This window comes from Sciurus carolinensis, chromosome 14 (assembly GCF_902686445.1).
Source record: "Sciurus carolinensis chromosome 14, mSciCar1.2, whole genome shotgun sequence".
Taxonomy (NCBI): domain Eukaryota; kingdom Metazoa; phylum Chordata; class Mammalia; order Rodentia; family Sciuridae; genus Sciurus; species Sciurus carolinensis.
The window spans coordinates 2,898,135-2,920,162 of NC_062226.1; the positions used below are offsets into that span (position 1 = coordinate 2,898,135).

Here is a 22,028-nt window from a genome sequence, read left to right on the forward strand (position 1 = left end):
TGGGCCATAGGGAATTCAGGGTGTGGGTCTTCCCTGCTGTTGCCGGGTCAGGAGTCTAAAGGGAAGCCTGGGAAGGGGGACTGGAAATGTGGGTCCCAGGGGAAACTCCTCCCAGGCCAGGCAGAGGGGTAGGAGGCCTGACCTGTGCTGCCTGGGGGCTGGAGGCCGGCTGGGCCTGGGCCAGTGGTGGGTGGTGAGGAGGGCAATGTGTGTCCAGTGGCCTTGGCAGGGTTTCCTGTGTGCTCTGGGCTGCTGCCAGGTGCCTGGGAGGAAGCATTTCCCCCTGCAGAGAGGGGCTGGGGGCTGTGGGCCTGGGGCCAGGTGGTCTCCTGCTGGGGCAGTGGTCACACAAGGACCTTGGCCCACAGGGCCCATTCTCCTCATCTTCCTGGGGTGGCCTGGGCCCCTTCGTCCTGTGCTCCTCTCCTCCTGCGGGGGCTGAGGCCCTGCAGCCTGCCTGGGTGCCCCTTGGGCAGTCAGCAGGAGATGGTGAGGGTCTGGGGCCCTTCCTCTCCTTCTGGCATCTTGGGGTGCATCTCTTGAAGCTGAGCTTGAGGGGAACTTGTCTTCCCCTGACTGCTGGCCAAGGCTGGGAAGGTGAGGACCTTCATTCAGTCCGGACTGCGGACGCTGCTGCACAGCAAGATGGGGCCTGACCTGGTCAGCTGGACCTCTGGTCAGCAGGCGCTGGCCTGTGAGCCTCTGTCCCCCCGGGCGGCGCTGTGCTGCGGGGTCTGGTCTCAGGTGCGCTCTCTCTGTCTCCACAGGGCATGCTCATCGAGGGGCCACCTGGCCCAGAAGGCCCCGCTGTGAGTGTCAGCTTTTATTCCCTGTGATTTGGAGAGGTGTTCCTGGGAGGGGATACCCCTTAAATCCTCTGATTGGAACAGTGGGGGTGGTTTCCTCTTCCACAGTATTTCTGGCCTCCTCTGGCTTAGCTGCAGGGCATGGGGTGGGAACCAGCTCCATCTTTAACTCTGTCCTTATTTCGTTTTAATTCCAGGGTCTCCCAGGACCTCCAGGAACCACGGGTCCCACTGGCCAAGTGGGCGACCCTGGAGAAAGGGTAAGGGTGGTCTCGGTTTCCTGAGGCCATGGGCTGTGTGGGCCGTCTGTGTCCTGTCTTGGGCTGCGCACTGTCCTCCTGGCTCTGCATCCTCGTTGCTCCTCCTTGTGGAGATGGTGGCCGGTGTGGATCCCTTCTTCAGACTACCCCTCACCCCAGGTACACCTAACGCACCCCCCTTGTTGGGCAGGCAGTACCTGCGGAGTGACACTGGCCTGGGCCAGGGCTCCCAGGAGTTCCAGAGATTGGCTCCAGCAGTGGCCCTGCATCGGGGGACAGACAGTGGCAGGAGCCAGAGCTGGAGACCCTGTGCTTGCTCTGTGCCTCCCAGGGCACCTGCATGCGTGGAGAGCTGCACTGGTCCGCTCTGTAGCTGCCCCTCCCTGGCCATGGAGCCTCAGGCTGCCGGAGGCTTGTCGTGGATAGGAACCGGCCTCACTTGCATGCAAGTTTCTCCTGACACCTGGCGGCGCTCTGCAGTACTGCAGCCTGTGGTTTCTCTGCCTAGGCTGTTGTATTCTCCTTATTTTTCTTGGTTTTTTTTGCCTGTCTTGCGAATATCAGTGTTAAGCACAGTTGGATTAAAAGCTAGTAATTGGATGGCTGAGTTGTAGATGAGAGAAACCAAGGGTGTGTGGATGTTGATGGGCAGACATTTATCCCAGGGCCAGGGACTGCCTGGCTCAGAGTGAGGACCTAGTGGGTGATATTTGGGTGAGTGTATGATCTGAAATCACTGGGGACACACATTTGCAAGTTATGATTGGTATGTGCAGACATTCCTAATGATCCAGTGGTGGCAGTGCTTGCTGCTTTGACTCAGTTCTCACTGGGGTGGGTTCTCTGCCTGATGCTGTGCTGGGACCAGATCCCACCCGGTGTGGCATCTGCATTAGCTGCAGAGGTCACCCTGCAAGGCCTCTGATGTATCACATCCTGTCTGTGCACAGAGGCCTGGAGGGATGCGGGAAAGGCCCTAGTCGACTTCTGTGACTTCCTAATCCCTGCTCCTCCTCTTCCCTGGGGAGGGGTGGCCTCGAGGTCCCTCCTCTACCAGGGCTTGTAGAACCTTCTTGTGTGACCAGGTCGGGGCATTGATTCAGGCAGCTGATCAAGTAATAGAGAGAAACACATCCAGGCACAGAGTGACGGCTAGGTGGCAGTTTTGATTGTGCCTTTATTTCTGTGGCTGGAGCTGAGGCCCATTCCCGAGACTGTGTAGCAGCCTGCTAGAGTGTCCCCTCAGTGTCTGACATCAGCCATGTGACAGAATGATAGCCACATTGCCAGCCTGTGTCCAGCATCTTGAGAATGGAAGGTGGCCTTGAGAGTAGCCTCGTCCTGTCTCAGGGGACCAGGCTTTACGTTAGAGACCACAGTGCGTGCTGGAGTTTGCCGACCTGGGGCACATGGCAGGAGGGCCTGCCTTCCCTGGGCTTCCAGGGCTGCTGGGCGATGAGGCCTAGGTGACCCGAGAGCATTCCTGCCAAAGGAACGTCGTGTGCTCTTGTCTCAGGCGGACCCCATCTTCCCCGGGCCTCACGCTCCGGTGTCTGGTGGCCCTGAGGCAGTGTGGCGCTCTGTGGTGGATCTGAACGCTGTTCTCTGGGTTCTGTGGCTGGAGTCCTCCTGAGGCTCAGCAGTCCCTGGGTAGCTTGAGGTCTTCATTTGGGAATAAGCTTGCTACCTCCCACCTGACGGCCTCCCGGCCTCAAGCTGCTGTCGGCTGGCCTCCAGGAAGGCCTGCACAGGTTGCCAGTGGCTGTGTGTTTGTTAATTTTGGTTAAAGCAATGATCTGCCTCCTGGGACTGTGAATGGCTGGGGTCCACACCTGCTCTGGAGAGGGCGGGTTAAGTAAACCCCGAGCCCATGTGTGCAGGAAGCAGCAAGACGCAGCGACATACGCAGGCCGTGGTTTGCAGTGAGGAGGGGACTGTCCTGCAGAAAGTGGAAGAGAGCTACCCAGTGGCCGGCTGGCCAGAGGGCACATTTGGGGTTTTCTCTGGACACATACATAATTTGGGGCTGGTGCTTCTGCAGGAGGCAGGTGCCTCTCCCTGGTGTCCCCGTAGAGCCTACAGCACAGCGTTTCACAGCAAGCCGGCTACTTCTGTAATGAAACTCCAGAAGAGTTCCAGACAATTCCACCCCATCCAGATGGGTCCGAAGGACTGCTGAGGTCCCCTTAGCTTGTGCTTCTCCCTGGGGGACCCAGGTGCTGTGGTGGTAGCTGTGGTCAGTGCAGCTGTGGCCAGTTCAGGAGATGGAACCTGTACCTGTCAGAGCTGGGGATGGACCCCAGGAGTCCTTCCCCGGGGGAAGGCAACTAAACACCACCTGGAGCAAAATGGGCCTCATCTCCCTGCTGAGTGGGAGTGTGTCTGTGTGGGCGGAAAAGCCGCCTGAGAAGGCGGTGACTTGAGGATCTGTGTCCTGGTAGCCCACACTCATGCGGTCCCAAGGCTAGCCGGCAGAGTCCAGTCCTGGGGCTTCTGTCTGGTCCCTCTTGGAGTCCAGGACAACTGGTTTGTGGAGGACCCGTGTAGCTCCTCAGTGTGCTGGGGTCCTTTGAGCTGGGTCTGCATTCCTGAGGACGGGCCTGCTTCTGCGGCTGTCCCAGGAGGGCATCTCCATCTGCCTTCCACCGGCCATCCCAGTCCTGCTCAGCGTGCAGATGCAGGGGCTCCTGAGTGACAGCCCGGGCCCGCCCTCTCCAGCCCCAGTCTCTGCCTCCAGCTCCAGCCGCCGTCCTCCACTTCCTCCTGGAATTCCTCCAGGCCCACCTCAACCTCCAACTTTGGCCTTCACTGACCCTCAACCCACTGTCATGCCTCTCCCTCCTCTGGGCTGGGTTTCTGGAACGTTCTGTGCTGGGGTCTTGCTTTCCCTATGCCTGTCCAGCGTTGTTGGAGTGGGTGGTCTTCAGATCCCTCATCCTGGCTGCAGTGGTTAGACTCTGATCAACTCCCCCACCTCCTGTCTGCAGGGTCCCCCTGGACGCCCCGGCCTTCCTGGGGCTGATGGCCTGCCCGGTCCACCAGGGACCATGCTCATGCTGCCTGTGAGTATACCTGTTTGTGGGTTTGTGGGGGGCAGGGGCTGTGGGTCCTGGCGGGGGAGAGAAGCAGGTGCCTCATGGTTCAGGGTCAGAAGGCAGGGCAGGGCTTTCCCTGGAACCTCCTGTTCACTGGCGCAAAGCCAGCCTGGACCCAGTGGGACACACAAGCCCAGCAGTGGGCATTCCCTGCTGCTGCCAGCGTGGGGTCTTTGCAGTGGCTACAAGGGGCCATAAAGGGGCGGGCTTGTGACCCTGACTTCTGGGTAACTCTGGAGAGCAGGCTGAGGACCCTGAGGAGATAGACACCCTGGGGTGGAGCTGTGGCCACAGTGACAGAGGGAGGTGGGCTGGGCTGCCCACCTGGAGGGGTCCTTTGGCCTCCTGGTTGGCCTCCTGGCTGGTCCCTGACTGCCCCTGGGGCCTGGTGGTGCTGGGCCTCAGGACAGGCTCAGGTGGAGGAGGGAGGATCCTCCTTCCGGGCAGACGTTGAAGCCTGTGACATTGGCTCAGGTCCTTCTCCAGGGCCCCATTTACATTTAGCCCCAAATGCATGTCCTGTGTGGGGAAGCCCAGCTGGGGCTGGGGTCCTCTCCAGCCTGCTGGGTGTGGCCACGTTCATCATGGCTTTGGCTTTCCTTGTGGCAGCCGGGGCTCCCGGGGAGAAGCTGTAGGGGTCAGAAAGGGTGTGGTGGGTGGGGGTCTGGGGGCCCCCAGGGCTGAGGTTGGCAGGAGGGTCAGGGCGTGGAGCAGAGCTGGGTGTGGGGAGGGTTTGGGTCTGAAAGCTGCAACCTCTGAGCCTCCAGGCCTCCACGTCACCCTGGAGGCCGTGGCTGCTCCTGGGCCCTGGGGTGACCCTCGACTTCACTCCTGCAGTTTCGGTTTGGAGGAGGAGGTGACGCGGGCTCCAAAGGCCCCATGGTCTCGGCACAGGAGTCCCAAGCCCAGGCCATTCTCCAGCAGGCCAGGGTGAGTAGTGCTGGGCTCCTGGAGCGGGGCCTGCAGGGGACAGAGCCCAGCCCCAGGGCGGAGGCCCCCGGCTGCCTGAGTGGAGCCTCTGCTCTTGCCTGTCGGGTTCGGAGCCCTGGGCAGGCCTGGCTCTCTAGGTGCAGCTGGAGAACTTCGGGAGGTTTCTCAGCGCTTCCTTTGTCCGGGGTTGAGGGCCTGCAGACCCTCCAGCTGGTCTGGCCCATGGGCCCGTTTCCTCTTGTTGCCGACGCCTGCCTGCCTAGGTGCCAGGCCCTCCGCTGGGGTCTGGGAGTGGGGAGAAACCTCATGGGCTCTGGGCAGGGGCTTCCTGAGCCTGTGCTGTCTGGGGAGAGCCCCGGGCCTGGGGCCTTTGCTCTGGGCAGGGTCCTGAGGAGCAGGGTCCACCCAGGAGCGTTGTTGCCTGTCTTTGGGAATCAGCTAGTGAACTGCATTTGTAATGGCTATGGTTCTGGGTTGCTGCTGGCCTGCGACAGCAGTGGATGCTGCCCCTGAGGGTAGGTGGGCCGGGCGGGTGGTGCTCCAGGGAGTGTGGACGGGAGCCGCCAGATGCGCCCTTGTTTGTGAGGTGTTTATGTGGCTCCAGCTCAGCTCCGAGCAGCTGTCGATGACAAGAGCACACACAGATGATCACAGGATGGTCTAAGTGTCCAGAGTCACCATGGAACAAACTGCCCAGGTGATGGACCTTGGCACCTGACCAGCCCATCACCTGAGGCTGGATTTCTTGGCGTGGGCCTGGCTGGCTGTCCTGTCGAGCTGTGTGGTTTTGAACTGAGGCCAAGTGGGTGATGGGCTCAGCAGGGGATTTGATAATGCAAACATCTTCAGGAATTGAACTCATGTGTGGGAGCCATGGTCACACAGTGGGGATGCTTTGCGCGAGCAGGTGGGACCTGCATTGTGGAAGGTGGGCGCCACGCCAGGGGTGGGGTGAGGGCAGAGCGGGGGCGAGGCTCCCTGCTTGCCCAGGTGCCCCAGCCGCTGGAGAGTGCCTGGAGGGCCCTTTGGGGAGTCGGGCTCCTCCTGACTCAGCTGAGCCCCCTGGAAAGGCTTTTCTGGTTCATCCCGGGAGGGCGGCCTCTAGGGGCCAGGGGCTGAGACCAGGCCCCTCCTTCTTGGTGGCCACCAAGCTTCCTGAGGAGCAGGGCTGGGGCTCCTGTGGGATCCACGTGGTGTTCCCTGCAGAGCTCCCGTCCTTTCCCGTCTCATCTGCCCTTTCTCTCCTGGCCTCTTGCATGGGCTAGGAGCCGGCAAGCCAGGCTGGTCTGCCCTCCACTCTTCCTCACCACGACCCCCTTTCTTTGCAGCTGGCGTTGAGGGGACCAGCTGGTCCTATGGGTCTGACAGGGAGACCTGGTCCCATGGTGAGTGGTTGGCAGGGTGGTGACCGGGTGCTGCATGGGGACTCTGCCCCTGTCCCCAGTGGAGGGTGGTGGCCAGCTGGGTAGCCACATGGCATGGGTGACCTCCACCCAGTGCCCTGTTCCTAGCATTGTGACCAGCACGGACGAGTGGGCTCTTGGTGCTGCTCCCTGTGGGGTGAGGCAGGTGCTGGCTCGGGTGGCTCGGGAGCCTCATGGTTCCTGGGAAACAGTGCTGCCCCCGTTCTGAACGGGAGGTTCCTGGAGGAGCCACATCGGGAGCCCCGAGCTCCCGCAGCACAGCTCCTAGCTGCACCCACGAGGCAGCAGTCAAGTTCGCCCCGGAGAGACTCCTCTCCCTGAGCTGCGTGGCTCCTGTGAGCCCCAGCCTCGGGGACCCTTCTGCCTAGGAAGAGCCCCAAACAGCTGCGCATTTCCTCCTGCCGAGTAGCTGCCCTTCTTCCCTCGAGTCTGCTGAGGCAGAGTGGGCCGTGCGAGCCAGCCCTGGGCCGCGCCCACTCTGCTCCACGTGTGCGTGCGCCCTGCCCCTCCCCTCCTGCCCGGCCGCCGAGGTCTGCCTGCCCCTTGTCTGAGCACACGCTGATCCTGAGCTGTTTCCCTAGGGTCCTCCTGGGAGTGGAGGTTTGAAGGGCGAGCCTGGAGACATGGGGCCTCAGGTAGGTGGGAACCCCGTTGCTCTCTTCCGGGGAGGGCACCCTGGTTTGCCGGCAGCACCCCGGTTGCCGCAATGAGTGGGACTTACTGTGGCTTGACGCAGTGTGAGCAGAGGCAGCTCCGACTTCTGTGGCGGCAAGCTGGCTCGCTGTCCCCAGCCCTCACTGGGTTTGACACCAGTGCCCTGTCACTGAGGTGCCCACAGTGGCATCGGGACAGCCAGCCTCGGGCTCTGCTCTTCCCTCTGGAGAAGTGGGCTTGCTGCTGACCCTTTGTTCTCTGATTCTGGCAGGGTCCCCGAGGTGTGCAGGGTCCACCTGGCCCTGCAGGGAAGCCTGGAAGACGGGTGAGTGTTTGCTGCTGGCAGCATGTGGCGTGGGGACTTCTGCTTTGTCTCTGAAGGAGCCCGAGTCTGCAGAGGGGCTGTCCCCTCGGTGCCTCAGGCACAGGCCAGGCTCTGCTCTGGGCGGGTGGTGCCCCTCAGTTTGGAGGGCCGTCCATGTCCGGACTGCACCTGCCAGGGCTCAGGAGGGACCTCCACGTCTAGGGTGGCCCCCCAGCCCAGCCTGTGTCCGTTCATCAGCTTGATAAACGTTTTAATAGGCCATTTCCCAGGCCTTTGGCAGCTGGGTTGGAGGTAGCCTCTTGCTCCAAAAGTGGCCTGGCTTTGGGGGCAGTGTCCAGGTGTCTGCTCAGGCCTTCCCATGGGTCAGGATTTCCTCTCCTCGTGGGATTTTCTCTTGGGGACATTAGTCTCCCAGATGGAGTGAGGTGGTCCTCAGAACCATGGCTACCGAGAGAGAGCACGTGGGAGAGCCAGGGACATCCTGACCAACCTCGCCAGGCTCCCACAGATGGACCTTCTGCAGTGCTTTAGGGGACGAGATGAAGCCATTGATTGACACTGTGTGACACTGTGTGACACTCCAAGGCAGAGCTCTGTTCGCTGCTGTGGCTCCCCACACACAGGGCAGACGAGGGGTTGTCGCTGGTGGTGGTGACTCTCTTGGTTCCAGACGGAGTTGTAGGTGGGAAGCGAAAATGCCCACATCCTCTGGGTTACTCCTGTGGCCTGCCTGGGGCACACGTCCCGGGACCAGTGGAGGGAGCCCGCCGGAACACAGAGGCCGGGTGGAGGGTTGGGAAGCACCCCTGCCCTGGAATTCTCTAGTTCTCTATGGCCCACCAGGGAATTGCCCTGGTCAGGTTCTGAAAGGCGCTTTGTCTCATTGGCTTTCTGCCGTTCCTGCACAGTCGGGTTTCACTGAGCCTTCCTAGTGCTGGCAAGGTGAAGGCGGGAGGGCATGGTGGGGAAGAGCTGGCCACAGGACCAGATGCCAGCTTAGCCTGTCCTGGGCCGTGGGTGTGCCCATGTGTCCTCAGGAAGCAGGTGAGCCTCAAGTGCCTGGAGAAGAGGGTGGTGGCAAAGGGGCTCGAGGCTGGTGGCCTTTTCCAAGTGGCCTCTAGAGTTCTCTGCCAGCACGGCCTCTGCAGAGCACGTCCTTGTGGGTTGCAGAAGCTTCTAGATATTTTGTAGGGCAGTGTCATGCTGAGAATTCCTGAGAACCATTGTGATGAATTTCCCTTGATTTCTAAAGATGTTTGGGAATTTCAGGGGAGGCTCCGATGGGCCAGGAGTCTGCCAGGCAGGGTGGCAGCACCTGCCCAGATCTTTTTAGGCAAGTTTTGCCCTTGGGCAGCTCCTGGCTTCCTGCCTCCCTCCAGGACAGGGCACCCCTCTCCCCGAGGTCTGCTTGGGTCTCTCACCTCCTCCCTTCCCTCTGGTGCCACCTTTGCCGTCTATCACACGGGCAGAACCACAGCTGCCGCTGTCCAGGCAATTTTTGATTGGCGGTGGCTGCCAGGCAGTGGCCCCGTTTGGTCAAGGGCACATGGGGAAATGGAGAAGAGGGCCACTGCTGGGCTGGGCACCTCTGTGTGAGCCAGCTGGTGTTCCTGTTGGCGAGTGGAGTTTTGGCAGCATTTAACCAGGCTGGCTGAGTCTCTGTCCCCTTGTGGGTCTCTGCCCATGGTGATTGTGAGGCCTTAGTAGTAGACCCCAGAGGTCCAGGCCCTGCCCTTCAGCCCTGTGGCCAATCAGGTGGGCACTGTGGGCTTGTCCATGGCCGTTTTCGTGGCTGAGGTCTTGGTTTGGGGAATGGCCAACAGGGGCAGAGTGACCGTGCCCTGGATTTCTGCGTGGCCTGAGTGAGGCATGTCGCCTCTGGACCTCAGTTTCTTCTGTAGTCAGAGGGGCTAACGAGCGGCTCTTTCCCCTGGCGTCTGAGAGGGAAGCGAAAATGCCCACATCCACTGGGTCACTCCTGTTGCCTGTGGTGAACAGACAGTGCCCAGAGCCCCTGCTTCTGCCTCCAGCAGGGTCTCGCATGCCATGCCTCCTCCAAACCCAGGGAGGCAGGTGGCATCACATCCCTTTGGCAGTCAGGATGGTGAGGCTCAGCCAGACTGGCACCCTGTTTTGCGTGGTTGGGGTGCAGTGTGGCGCAGCCTGTGGGGCTGTGGCCTTGGCAGGAGCGCCTTAGTGTACCCTGCTGTGTTTGCTGGGAACCCAAGTGGGGGGCGCAGAGAAACTCCAGCCCCTTGGTGTTGGCAGCTTGCTTCCTCTGTTCCAGGGTCGAGCTGGGAGCGATGGAGCCAGAGGCATGCCTGGACAGACGGGCCCCAAGGTAGGCCACCACCGCACTTCCACACCGACGAGCACGCTGCTTGTGTGACCATGGGCGTGGCTCGTTCGTATCAGACCCTCCGGCCTGTCGGAGCTGGGCTGGTGGGTGACGGCTGTCTCCTTTCACATGGGTGGTGAGCAGGGGAGGGTGGGGTCCCAGCCACGAGGACCGCTGTGAACGTGCAGAGGGCTGGGCCACCGGGGACGTGTGCCCTTGCAGAGGAGTTCTGACTTTCTTCTCCACGAAGGAGCCCACAGTGGGGACAGGGGATGGAGCCTGGGTCACCAGAACTGCCAGGTGCTCAACACTGGTAACCATGAACTGGCAGAGCTCAGCACTTCTGAGTCTGAGCGAATGAGACATGGGGGCTTCAGTGCCTGGGGTGTAGAAGAGAGGAGTCTCACTGGGTCTGTCTCGATAGTTCATGGTCTTTCGGCAATGAAGTCATTGAAGCCTGTATATCCTACGCTTGCCCCGCTGCCCCTGCCGGCTTGCAGTGCCCACGAGACAGGACGCTGTTCCTGGGCTCCAGGAGGCATGGCAGGTCTCGCCTGCTGCCTGCGGAGCGTGGGCAGCCCTGCAGTCCCGAGGCCACAGCCCTGGGAGCATAGGCAGGGGTCTGTCCTCGTGGGCCCCCGTCTGCGGGAGACGAGAGTGAACAGGCACACTAACGTCGCCAACAGTGGCCGCCTGCAACCGTGGCTGCCGTCCCTTTGCAGCCTCTGCTGGCGTCAGGGGAAGAGCGGGGCTTGTGGACCTGAGCAGTGGGCTACAGTCAGTGGGCTGCCCAGGGGCCACCCAGTCTCCGGGATCCAGGGTGCAAGACCCTGCATGAATCTGCCCGTGGGGTGGCCATGTCTGTGCCCAGCTGTGTGCGGTGGCATCTGACGCAACTCTCTTGTCCTCGCAGGGTGACCGCGGCTTTGACGGCCTGGCAGGGCTGCCGGGAGAGAAGGGCCACAGGGTGAGTGTTTTGTGTAGGTGGTGAAAGGTTCTGTTCCGCACACTGTGGCTCTCTTAGGGGGTTGGGTGGTCACCCAGCAGAGTGCAGAGGGTCAGCCAGTGGAGCCAAACCCCAAGACTTTGTCTCTGTTGATGGAGAGTCAACCAAAGAAATTGGATTTGTCATGTGCAGCTCGTAAGGAGTGAGCCCAACGCCACTCACCTGGGGATGTCAGAGGAGCTGGGAGGACACTCTCCCTCTGGAATCCACGCTCTGTTTAGCAGAGTCTTTCACCCCTTGTTCCCTGAGCTTCTGAGCAAGGACACCTGCCCTGTTAAACAGGGGGTGGTCCTGGGAGGGGGACAGTCGCAAGTGGTCATCCCTATTAATGAGGGTTGGGGTCAGGGCCACCCTGGCTGCCTGCCCTGGTTTTCTCGCCTGCTTGGAGAGCACCCAGCGTGACGGCTCCCCTGTGGCTCGTCAGAGGTTTCTCCCTGACCTGATTTCTTTGTGCCTCTTTTCAGTTTTGGCACATTTGGGACATACAGACTCACATATATGTGGGTGCCCACTTGCGGGCATGTGCGGGCACATGGGCACACACCTGGGTATCCCCAGGGAGATGAGCTGTGGCATCCGTGGTGCAGTGGGAGTGGCTGCAGGATCCCCAGCCGTGTTCCCAGCAGTGAACACTGGGACACACGGCTGCCACTGATCCCTGATTCAGTGCCAGTCCTTCTGAGTGACTGACGAGCACAGACTGGCACCAGCTGCAGTGTGGCCTGATGCTTCAGGGTGCAGGAGTCGGAGCTGCCCGCCCCTCATGGCCCAGGGCAGTGGCTCTTCCTTGGGGAACAGCGTGGGGCTGCAGATGTGCCCTGCCTCTGCCAGAGTCTTCAGGTTGAGGGTGGCTCACATGCCACCAGTGTGCAGGGGTGCCCTTGTGTCTGCAGCTGCCCCAGACTGCTGGGTGCTCACCAGCAGGCCACCCGGGAGGGTCTTAGCTGGCAACTCCGTAGCCAGACCTCACCCCAGCCACTCAGCACACCCGACCTCCGGGAACCTCCCGCCCTGGATGGCCCTCGAGGGCTGGGGATTTCCAGGACCAGAATTGGAGAACCAGGAAGCCAGGGCTTGACAGGACTGAGGGCGAGCTGCTCAGGAGAGACTGACGTTGCCCCTGTTGATTCCTAGGGTGACCCTGGCCCTTCTGGCCCTCCAGGACCTCCAGGAGACGACGGAGAAAGGGTAGGTGGCCTGTCACCTCTTCAGCTGCCGGTGCTGCCCTGCTCCCCAGAGAGTTTGGCAGGAAAGCTGCAGATAAAATGCCAGCTGCGGCGGAAGTGCCCTGGCCTGTGTCGGGAGGGCCGGCCTAGAGGAGGAAGGGGAGGAGTCTGATTCGGAGTGCCGTGGCCGCGGGGAGGGGCCGCGGAGCGTCCGAGATAAGAGCAAGTCACAGACTTGACTTGGCTTTATCATTCCCACTAATGGGGAGAGGCCAGGAGTGGCTTCTACCTGTCACAGGTCTCAGAAAGAGCACCTCTAATTGCGGGAGGCAGGTGCCCCAGATCACATGGGAGGGAAAGTGCCAGCGGCTTAATGAGCTCTGCATCTCACTGGTCTCACCCATGAGGTGCCGGGGGAGGCGTGCGGGAAGCCAGCGCTCTCTGGGGAAGGGTTGGAGCTGCAGGGATGTGGGGCATAATCATCCTCCGCCCTGGGGGTAGGGAGGGCAAGTGACTGAGCATGTGAGCAGAGCAGGGCTGGAGCCCTGCCCCACGTGTGGGAGTACTGGCTGTAGTCCGGCTTCTCAGCTGGGTCTCTGCACCCAGAGGTCTCTGTCACGCGCATCCCCATGGGGGCTGGAGGCCGTGCCACCTCTAGACCACAGGACAGTCATGTGTGACAGAGGATGCAGGTGACTGTGGGCTTGCACACCACTCCCTTCCACGCCTCTGTCACCAGACAGCCTCCCTGGGCGTTAGGGACAATTGAGGAGGTTTGAGAGCCCTGGGGGAATGAGAGGCGCAGGCAGGCGCTGGAGGAACCAGCTCTAGTGGCATTTCTGTTTCACCAACTTTCAGACCAACCTTGTCAAGGCACCTTCCATGTCTGGGCCTCAGCACAGTCTGCTGTAAGATGAGGAAGGAGAGAAGGATCCTTCCAGATGCCTGTGCTTCTTGTGCATATGTGTGCATGCTCATGGCTGTGTGTGTGTGTGTGTGTGTGTGTGTGTGTGTGCAAGCATGTCTTTGCACAGGGTGTGTGTGTGTGCATGTGTGCACATACTTGCACATGCTTGGTGTGCATGCATCAGTGTGCCTGACTGGGTGTGAGCGTGTGCAGGTGGCCAGTGTGCATGCTTACTCGCATGCGTGGGGAAGGCAGGAGAAAGTGTGACCGTGGGGGAGCAGCAAGCTGGCTTAGCTCCAGCCAGGAGCCGGGGGAGCCAGGGAGCGCTCCTGCCTGAAGCCAAGAGCAAAGGCTCTTCTTGGTTTGCCCTTGGGCTCCTCTGGGCTCTGGAAGAGACCTCAGGCTCCCTGGGCAGCGGCCAGGGCTCTTGTGAAGAGAATCACAGATTCTCCCTGATGTCCCTGCTTTCCCAGTTTCCGTCATTCACCAGGGTAACCAAGACCTTTGAATTCAGTGAGTTTTCTGCCCAGCTGCCCTTCACCGCGGCTGTGGCTTGTGAGCTCCTGAGCCAGGCTTCTCAGAGCCTCACCTGTCACCTGCAGCGTCTGCGCCCCTGCTGCTCCCTGGGGTGAGGGCGCTCTGGGCTTTCCTGGTCCTACAGGACTAGTAAATCTGGCATACACTGGAGCTGCCCCAGCCAGGGAACCCTATTCCAAAACAGAAGGGAAAATTGTCTCTGGGTGTCCCAGCCTCACAGCTTGTCCCTAAAACCTCACTTTCTTCTCCTCCACAGGGTGACGATGGAGAAGTCGGGCCCAGGGGGCTGCCAGGGGAGCCCGTAAGTCTGCTGAAGGGTGGGGTTCTGGGCGTGGTCAGTGTGGAGATGGGCTGCACGTTGAAGCTGCCTCTGGAGAAGGGTCTGGGATCTCCGTGGAGTTCAGATTAAAGCAGCTCAGCCTTGAGGACAGAGACAAACCCTGGATTTCCCTGTGAAGGAAAGGAGAGACCACCTTATGGGGCTGGAGACTCTAGAGAGAGCACACCAGCCCTCCCTGCAGGAGGAAGCCCAGGCCCTGGAGGGTTGCAGTGGGCACCCAGGAGCAGCAGTGTGGTAGGAGTATGAGAATAACAGCCATGGGTACCCCCAGGTATCACTCCGGGAACAAAAGGCATCCCGGGCCGTCTTGCCGAGAATCCAGGAACATCATGGTGGGCGTTCAGAGGCCTCGTGGTGGGTGACCAGGAACATCATAGTAGATGCCTCGGGACATCATGGTGGGCATCCAGGGCATCATGGTGGTGTCCAGGGGCATGATGGTGGGTGTCCAGGGGCATCATGATGAGTGACCTGGTACATCATGGTGGATGCCTAGGGACATTGTGGTGGACGTCCAGGAGCATCATGGCGGGTATTCAGGGGCATCATGGTGGGCATCCAGGGCATCATGGCAGTTGTCCAGGGGCATGATGGTGGGTGTCCAGGGGCATGATGGTGGGTGTCCAGGAACATCATGGTGGATGCCTAGGGGCATCATGGTGGGCGCCCAGGAATATCATGGTGGATGCCTAGGGACATCGTGGTGGGCGTCTAGGGGCATCATGGCGGGTATTCAGGGGCATCATGGTGGATGCCTAGGGACATCGTGGTGGGCGTCCAGGGGCATCATGGTAGATGCCTAGGGACATCATGGTGAGCGTCCAGGGACATCATGGTGGGTATTCAGGGGCATCATGGTAGATGCCTAGGGACATCATGGTGGGTGTTCAGGAACATCATGGTGGATGCCTAGGGACATCATGGTGGGCGTCCAGGGGCATCATGGTAGATGCCTAGGGACACCATGGTGGGCGTCCAGGAGCATCATGGTGGATGCCTAGGGACACCATGGTGGGCGTCCAGGAGCATCATGGTAGATGCCTAGGGACATCATGGTAGGCGTCCAGGGGCATCATGGTGGATGCCTAGGGACACCATGGTGGGCGTCCAGGGGCATCATGGTAGATGCCTAGGGAAATTGTGGTGGGCATCCAGGAGCATCATGGTGGATGCTTAGGGACATCATGGTGGGCGTCCAGGGGCATCATGGTAGATACCTAGGGACATCATGGTGGGCATCCAGGGGTATCATGGTAGATGCCTAGGGACATCCTGGTGGGCGTCCAGGAGCATCATGGTGGATGCCTAGGGACATCATGGTGGGCGTCCAAGGGCATCAGGGCGGGTATTCAGGGGCATCATGGTGGATGCCTAGGGACATTGTGGTGGGCGTCCAGGGGCATCATGGTGGGTCTGCATATTTCTGCCTTGATGGGTACCTGGGGGCAGGCACAGGCCTGAATCAGCTCAGGGCCCCAGTTCTGACCAGTGCTCTTTCCCTCGCGGAGCCAAGAGCAACATGCCCTGTCGACCCCCAGGCTGGGGAGGTCTCTTCCCTCAGCTGGCGCATATTTAGGCCCAAAGCAGATTTCCTCAATGATAAAAGGACGTTAATTACTTCTCCCCGATGGTGCTCTGAAGCCTCTCTTCTCGTTACCCAAGTCAGGCGGCTGTTTGCATCTGGCGATGCTAATTGATGAGAAATATTGCAAATGCTGGGTAGAGGAGAGCATAGGGTCGGCGTGTGCAGATTCACTGGGACTAAATTATCCCTTGGATGTCTGATTAGCCGCTAAGGAGAATCCATCAGCACCACTTTCCTTAGCACGTGTCTAAGTGTTGCCTTCTGGGTTATTAGCTTCTGGAAAACATTTATATGACTAGGTATTAAAATAATGGAGAAAACATGTAAGAGGCAGTGGATTCTCTTCCACTGAATCTGGAAAGGTTCTGTCAAAATTAGGGGTACTTGAAATCCAAGTGCTTTGGTTAAAGGTGCCATGATCTACCTGTGCCAGGGTGGGTGTGAGCCACCCTGTGGCAGACAGGGACTCTACGCTCACTGTAAAGTTATGTGAGCCTCCCTAGATGGCAGGTGCCTTGGGATTGTGCCCTCTAGCTCTTGGGGCCATGTGTGGCTTATGACCAGAATGGCCACTGGGACAAGATCCTGGGATTCCCATCAGAGAGCAAGTTTCTTCTGACCCTGCTCCCTGCACTTGAGATTCTGCGAGACCAGAAATAACAGCTCATGTCATTGTGCAGAGGGATTCAAGACCAAGCCGATAACAAGAACTGGACAAAGGGCCCCATGCAGTGGGATATAGCTGTGGTGCTTCTAGCGGGGAGCTTTGGTCATGCCTGTCCCCCAGCAGGTGTCAAAGACGATGCCCTGAGTCCCAGGCACCCTGCCTCTGATTCCCAGCACCAGGGTGGAGAGGAGGGGGTGAGGAGAGGTAGCAGGGTGAGAGGGCATCTGGGCCAGTCTCCCTGAGATCCGTCACCTGCCACGCCCTGGAAGGAGCCAGGCTGTGGAGCACAGGATCTGTGGGCCTGGGGACAAGGGCCCGGACTTCTGCCGAGTCTGACTCCTTGCTCTTTCTTCTTGCAGGGGCCACGTGGTCTGCTTGGCCCAAAGGGACCCCCAGGCCCTCCAGGACCTCCTGTAAGTCCTGTCACCTCATGTCATGGTGTCCCTATCACAGCCTTGGAGACCCAGCTAGTGGTCCTTTTGGGCACTGGGACAGCAAATGCATGCTGATCATTCTGCACACTGCCTGCTGCTGGTGCGAGGGGCGTGGGTCACTGATGCTCACACAGAGGGTGGAGCCTGAGGCTGGGGGTGGCGGCTGGCCAGGCGAGCTGGCTCCTGCCTGTCCCTTCATGTTTCCGCCCACCCTCTGTCACACAGCACCTACCTTCCAGCAGCTCCTGTGCATGTTCTGGAAGGAGGCAGGGGCCCGGTTCCCAGGGGACTCTTTCCTGGGGGCTGGACCTGCCCCACCTTCTCAGCCCACCTGAGCCCCTTCTAGAACACGCTTGCCCATAGATGCAGGGGCAGGCAGCTCAGCTCGTCTTTGGCCAGGTGCTTGGGTGTGATCAGTGGACTTTCTGCAGAAGGGATTTAGGATCAAGCCTTCCACTCCTCCCAGGGGCTGCCCTCGGATGCACCGTGGCGGGCAGCGGAGCCACGCCGGATGGTTTTCTTTCTGAGGATTGTTGATTTATCTGTATCTTTTCCTTTTAAACCTCCCATAGGGCGTAACGGGTATGGATGGTCAACCAGGCCCAAAAGGAAATGTGGTGAGTCTGGGGCTCCCAAGGCTGGGCTTCGTGGTGACAGCTGTGGGCTCCCTGAGCCCAGCTTGGGCGCTCTGTCACTGTCCACGGCAGCTGGCAACCGGGAGCAGGGGTCAGGCTCAGAGTGCCCGGTGCTAAACACCGAGTTGGTATTTGCCCATTGCATGCTGCTGGAGTCGGGGAGGTTCAGAGGGAGGCCACCTTCCTGTTCTGGAGGAGCTGTGACAGTGCCATTAGGAGATGAGTCCTTTTCCGAGAGCACTGGGAGACCTCAGCAGGACAGGAGGACTGGTGACCGTCCCAGCTCCCTCTGTGCACTCCTGCCTGGGAGGGGTGGGGACATGTCTGCAGAGCACACTGCGCTCCCAGGCTCTGGTCCAGGTGCCACCCTGGCCCTGCTCTCTGTGGGACCCCCATCTCTTTCTGCTAGGCTGTCCCCACACATGGGCTCCTGGCACTGCTGTCGGGAGCTAAGAGCACGTGGAGAGGATGGGGGCTGGGAGGGGCAGCCCAACCTGGGTGGGTTCGGCTCCCCTCCCTGAGCCCTCTCAGGGCTGTGCTTTGTTCCCCACAGGGCCCCCAGGGAGAGCCTGGCCCCCCCGGACAGCAGGGTAACCCTGGTGCCCAGGTAAGTGTCCTGGGGAGGTGGCTCTGGGGCATCAGGAGTGGGAGCTGTGGGTCTCCAGCCAGCACTCGGGTGTGACGGACTGAACTCTGCCCCCCACGTCACTGTCCCCACTTCAAGCAGATGGGACTGGAACCTGGGTTGGTGCCTGTCAGTGGGAAGGTGGGAGGAAGACCGGAGGGGCTCCGAGTTGCCCTTCTCAGCTCTGCCTGGCTCTTCCCCACAGGGTCTTCCAGGCCCCCAGGGTGCAATCGGCCCTCCAGGAGAAAAGGTAGGTGGGCCCCAGCTGGGCCTGAGGGACTTCTTGGTGCAGGCCTGGGAGGCCAGCTGGCCTCACCAGCTTGTGTGCGCCTTGTGCTCCCCAGGAGGTGCCACAGCTCAGCCCCTGGGAAGTGACAAGCCAACCGTGGGGAAGATCTTGGATCTCCGTCCTGTGTTGATTCATAAATTCACTTCATTCTTTCATTACTTACAGCTCTGTTTGGGGATGCCAGATTTGGCAAGAATACAAAATATAGGACACATGGTTACGTTTGAGCTGTGTTGATCTGAAACTCGGAGCTAACTGGGCATCTTGTTTTGTGATTGCTTTTTATTTAGTTTTGCTTTGCTAAGTTTGGCAACCCTAAATTCACCCCCAGCACCCACTGAGGCCAGGCATGACACGAGGGTTGGGGCCTGGGTCTTCTTCAGCCGGAGGCTCATCCCAGCCTGGGCATTTCGGGTGCGCGGCACCTTGGCCAGCACCACCAAGAACCACAGGGCATGGGCACTGGGTTCTGAGAACCCAGAATCCCTGGGAGGGCTGCTTCCAACCCAGATGGTCGCTGGGCGTAGGCCGTCTATGTGCAGCATGGGATGCCCATCAGTGACACTGTGGCTGTGTTACCAGGCCCTGCCAGCGGGCGGGGAGAGGCATGAACAGACCCCTGGTGAGGAGCAGAGGAGAGCTCCTGGAAGGCTCCCAGGAGAGCTGGCGTGTGGGCAGGGGATGTCAGGGAGAGGGTGCAGCACTCGGTGGGTTGGGGTTTTGTTCCCATGATGAAGCCAAAGCTCTGGCGACAGCAGGAGGTGGGGCTCCTCCTTGGGTGCTCTGGGGGCCGGATTCTTTGTGACCAGTAGAGCAGAGGGCCTCTGAGCAAGCTCCTCAGCAGACGTTCTTGGGGCAGAAAAATAACCTGGGGCTCAGCGAGGGCTGGGCAAGCCGGCCGAGGGGTGAGGTAAACCCACGGGCGCATCCCCATGGACTCCGTTTCTTCTAGGGTCCCCTGGGTAAACCAGGCCTCCCAGGAATGCCTGGCGCTGACGGACCCCCGGTGAGTAGCCTGCCCACACCACCCCCACCCCAGGGTAGGGCGCCGGGACCCCCGGCTCTGGGGACAATACTGGAGGTCCCCACCTGCCCTCCGTGTTGACAGACGCCCCTTTGGCCTTGAGCCTGTTGCTCAGAACTATTGGGTCTTGGACATGCTCCCCAGATCTGCCCCTGTGGAGGGTGGGGGCTGCCCAGGTGGCAGTGTCGGCTGTTCCTAGGGTGTGCCTCTCGGTCACTGAGGTTGGAACTGTGAAGAGGGCTGGGCTGGACGCCGGCCGCCATGGGCTGGCCATGCTTCTCCTATCCACGCATGGGGTGGGGCGGGTGGTGGGCCAGCATGGGAGCCCAGTGTGCAGCCCTGTCAGCAGCAAGTCCCGCGTGTGGCCGAGCCATGTGGAAGGGGAGGTGGGGGAGGTGGAGCCCCTCGGCATCCTGTGTGCGCACCGCGCCGTGTGAGTCCCCTGTCTACACCTAGCCCTCTGCCTGTGGGGTGGGGCTGGTTGGGCTTGGGTTTTTTTTGTTTTTGTTTTTGTTTTTGTTTACCAGGAATTAAACCCACACTGAGCCACATCCCCAGCTCTTTATATACTTTATTCAGAGTCGGGGTCTTGCTGAATTGCTTGGGGCCTTACTGAGTTGCCGAGGCTGGTTTTGAACTTGCCATCTTCCTGTCTCAGCCTCCTGAGCTGCTGGATTGCAGGCATGCGTTACCACGCCCAGCTAATTTGGGAATTTTTAAGAGTTTTCAGCTACTGCTGAAAGAGAGCCCATTTCAGAAAACAAGATTAGCTAATTAATTATTTAAGACAGTGGATTTTATTGTTTTAATAACACCATTAAAAACTACACAAGAAAGTTAAGTATGTCAACCACTAATGGGTGACTCTTTACCAGGCACCTGTCTCTGCGCTCCAGGATCATTTGGCCCAGTGAGTCTGAGACTCACAAACTGCCCTTTTTGATCTGAGCACATGAACTGCAGTGGCTGCACCTCCATGGGGACCTGTGTGGGGATGTGCAGGGGCTCAGCCATGTGGGAGTTGGGGTACTAAGCAGCTCATCTTCTCCAGGGCGTCACTTGTGAATCCTTTGTTTAATCTAACTGCATTTTGTAAAGATAAAAGTGACATTTTGTTATAGACAATCAGGAAGGTCAACCCGATGGTGACATGGAGCCACCCATCTCATCTCCGGGGGTCTCATCATGGGTCTGGGACTGGCATCCTTCCTCCTGTGTGTTTTCTGCAGCAGGCCAGGCGTGCCCTGGGCTCATGGCCAGCCCCACGCCCTTCCCAGGTGTGCCCTCTTGGGCCTCAGCCTGGTCCCCACATGGAGACCTCCAGAGAATGGTGCCTGAAAGCAGCCTCCTTCCCCATTCTGCCCCACTCCTGAGCTCCCCAGGCCACAGGCGGACACTTGCATGTGGCGTGCTCACAGCAGGACCACAGGTGGACAGGAAGGCCCTGGGCTGCCCCAGAAGCAGCCCCTCCTGTGTGTGTCGAGAGGGGAGATGGGAGGAGCTGTCCTCGCAGTAGCACTGGCCGCACCCCCACCAGGGCCACTGCTCCTTTGCTCTTGTGCTGGCTGGTTTTGACTTTGGAGTCAGGGAGGTTGATTCCAAATGGGCGAAGAAGCGGGAGGCAGTTGAGGCCGCACAGCACCCAGGTGCAGGTGTTTAAGTCGTTCTCCCGCCACGGGGGAGCGGGGGGCGCCCCAGGGTCCCTGGCATAGTATGGAGTCAGTAAACGTCGACTCAGCAGAAATCCGGCGAGGAGCGGAAGCGCTCACAACCTAGTTCCTGAGTTAAGCCGACTCTACTGGCCCGTGGGCTGGCCCGTGGGCAGATGGGAGGCGTGTGGCTGCGGCTGCCGAGGCCCTGAGGAGCTTCGTATCCTTCCCACCTGCCTGATTGTCTGCCATGAACACATATTACTTTTTTAATCAAAAAAATGTCAAATGCAAATAATTTAAGCTTATTATTTTCCCATTTTGGAAGTGATGCTCATGGCAGGATACTGGGAAAAGGCAGCCCTGTAGGCAGAGCAGGGCCCGCCTGGCCTCGCAGAGGCCCGGCACTGCGCTCCGCTCTGCCTCCCACCAGACTTGGCGTGGATGGTGAATACGAGAGTTCTCGGTGCCCGGACCCCAGCTCCTCTCCTAGAGTGCAGGCAGAGGAGGCAGGCTCCCCAGGCGACTCGGATGCCTCCTGCCTGGCTCCTTACCGGAACCTCTGCAGTGGGCCTTGGAGACAGAGGAGGTGACCCAGGGCGGCCGAGCCAGGACCCCCTCCCTGGCTCTGGTTGGGTCCAGCCTGCCACCCTGAACCAGGGCCACCATGATGTGAAGGATGTTCACCATGAGTGTGAACATCGTTCCTGGAAGGTGGGGTGGCCAAGCCTGTCCCCTTGGGGCCAGAGCAGTAGGCAGGTCCACTCCACCTGCGTGTCCTTCAAGGCCGCCCAGCCTCCCGGCCACAGACCCCAGGGGAGCTCTCCACTGGGACTCTCTTTGCTGTGGTGATGGGCTGTTTGCAAAGGCATCAGCTCGGCTCCTACCGTTAATACCATAAGGACACCCACACTCCCCAGGAGAGGACCCTGGTCTCCACAGCGCTGCGGTGTCTAGAGGGAGAGTCCCAGATCTGTAAAGCCTGCGAGCTGAAGGCATCGCCACCCCTCTCATTAGACATGTGAGGAGGTGCAGGCCCGGAGAGGGAGAGTGGCTGACCCCAGGTGGCACAGCAGGTTGGGGATACATGGGGGTAGAATCAGACCCACCTGCCAGCCAGCCCCACCCCCGCATGACCTCCCTGTACTGTCTCCACCTGGTGGGCACTGATCTGTCTTTAGCGGCCTATGTTCAGCTCACCAGTCGTGAACTCAAGGTGTCACACCTAGGGACCACCGGGGTTGGAAAGTCAGAGGCAGGCATGTTCCTGAGAACAGAACTGGCCCAGCCCAGGTAGGCAGAGGTGACCAGGGGACCTGAGTGCTTCCCCAG

General features: G+C 60.0%; 1 protein-coding gene across 2 annotated transcripts in view; it reads left to right on the forward strand.

The window, feature by feature from the left end:
- The window catches only part of Col5a1 (collagen type V alpha 1 chain), a 144,841-nt gene that overhangs the window by 70,250 nt on the left and 52,563 nt on the right, over positions 1-22,028 (forward strand). For both annotated transcript variants that reach the window (XM_047523900.1, XM_047523899.1), the window contains exons 11-26: positions 768-809; positions 1,004-1,066; positions 4,054-4,128; positions 4,999-5,091; positions 6,420-6,476; positions 7,097-7,150; positions 7,441-7,494; positions 9,782-9,835; positions 10,746-10,799; positions 11,973-12,026; positions 13,705-13,749; positions 16,400-16,453; positions 17,047-17,091; positions 17,663-17,716; positions 17,940-17,984; positions 18,976-19,029. In XM_047523900.1, coding sequence (XP_047379856.1) covers positions 768-809; positions 1,004-1,066; positions 4,054-4,128; positions 4,999-5,091; positions 6,420-6,476; positions 7,097-7,150; positions 7,441-7,494; positions 9,782-9,835; positions 10,746-10,799; positions 11,973-12,026; positions 13,705-13,749; positions 16,400-16,453; positions 17,047-17,091; positions 17,663-17,716; positions 17,940-17,984; positions 18,976-19,029 — 897 coding nt within the window. The remainder of the gene's footprint in view (positions 1-767; positions 810-1,003; positions 1,067-4,053; positions 4,129-4,998; positions 5,092-6,419; positions 6,477-7,096; positions 7,151-7,440; positions 7,495-9,781; positions 9,836-10,745; positions 10,800-11,972; positions 12,027-13,704; positions 13,750-16,399; positions 16,454-17,046; positions 17,092-17,662; positions 17,717-17,939; positions 17,985-18,975; positions 19,030-22,028) is intronic.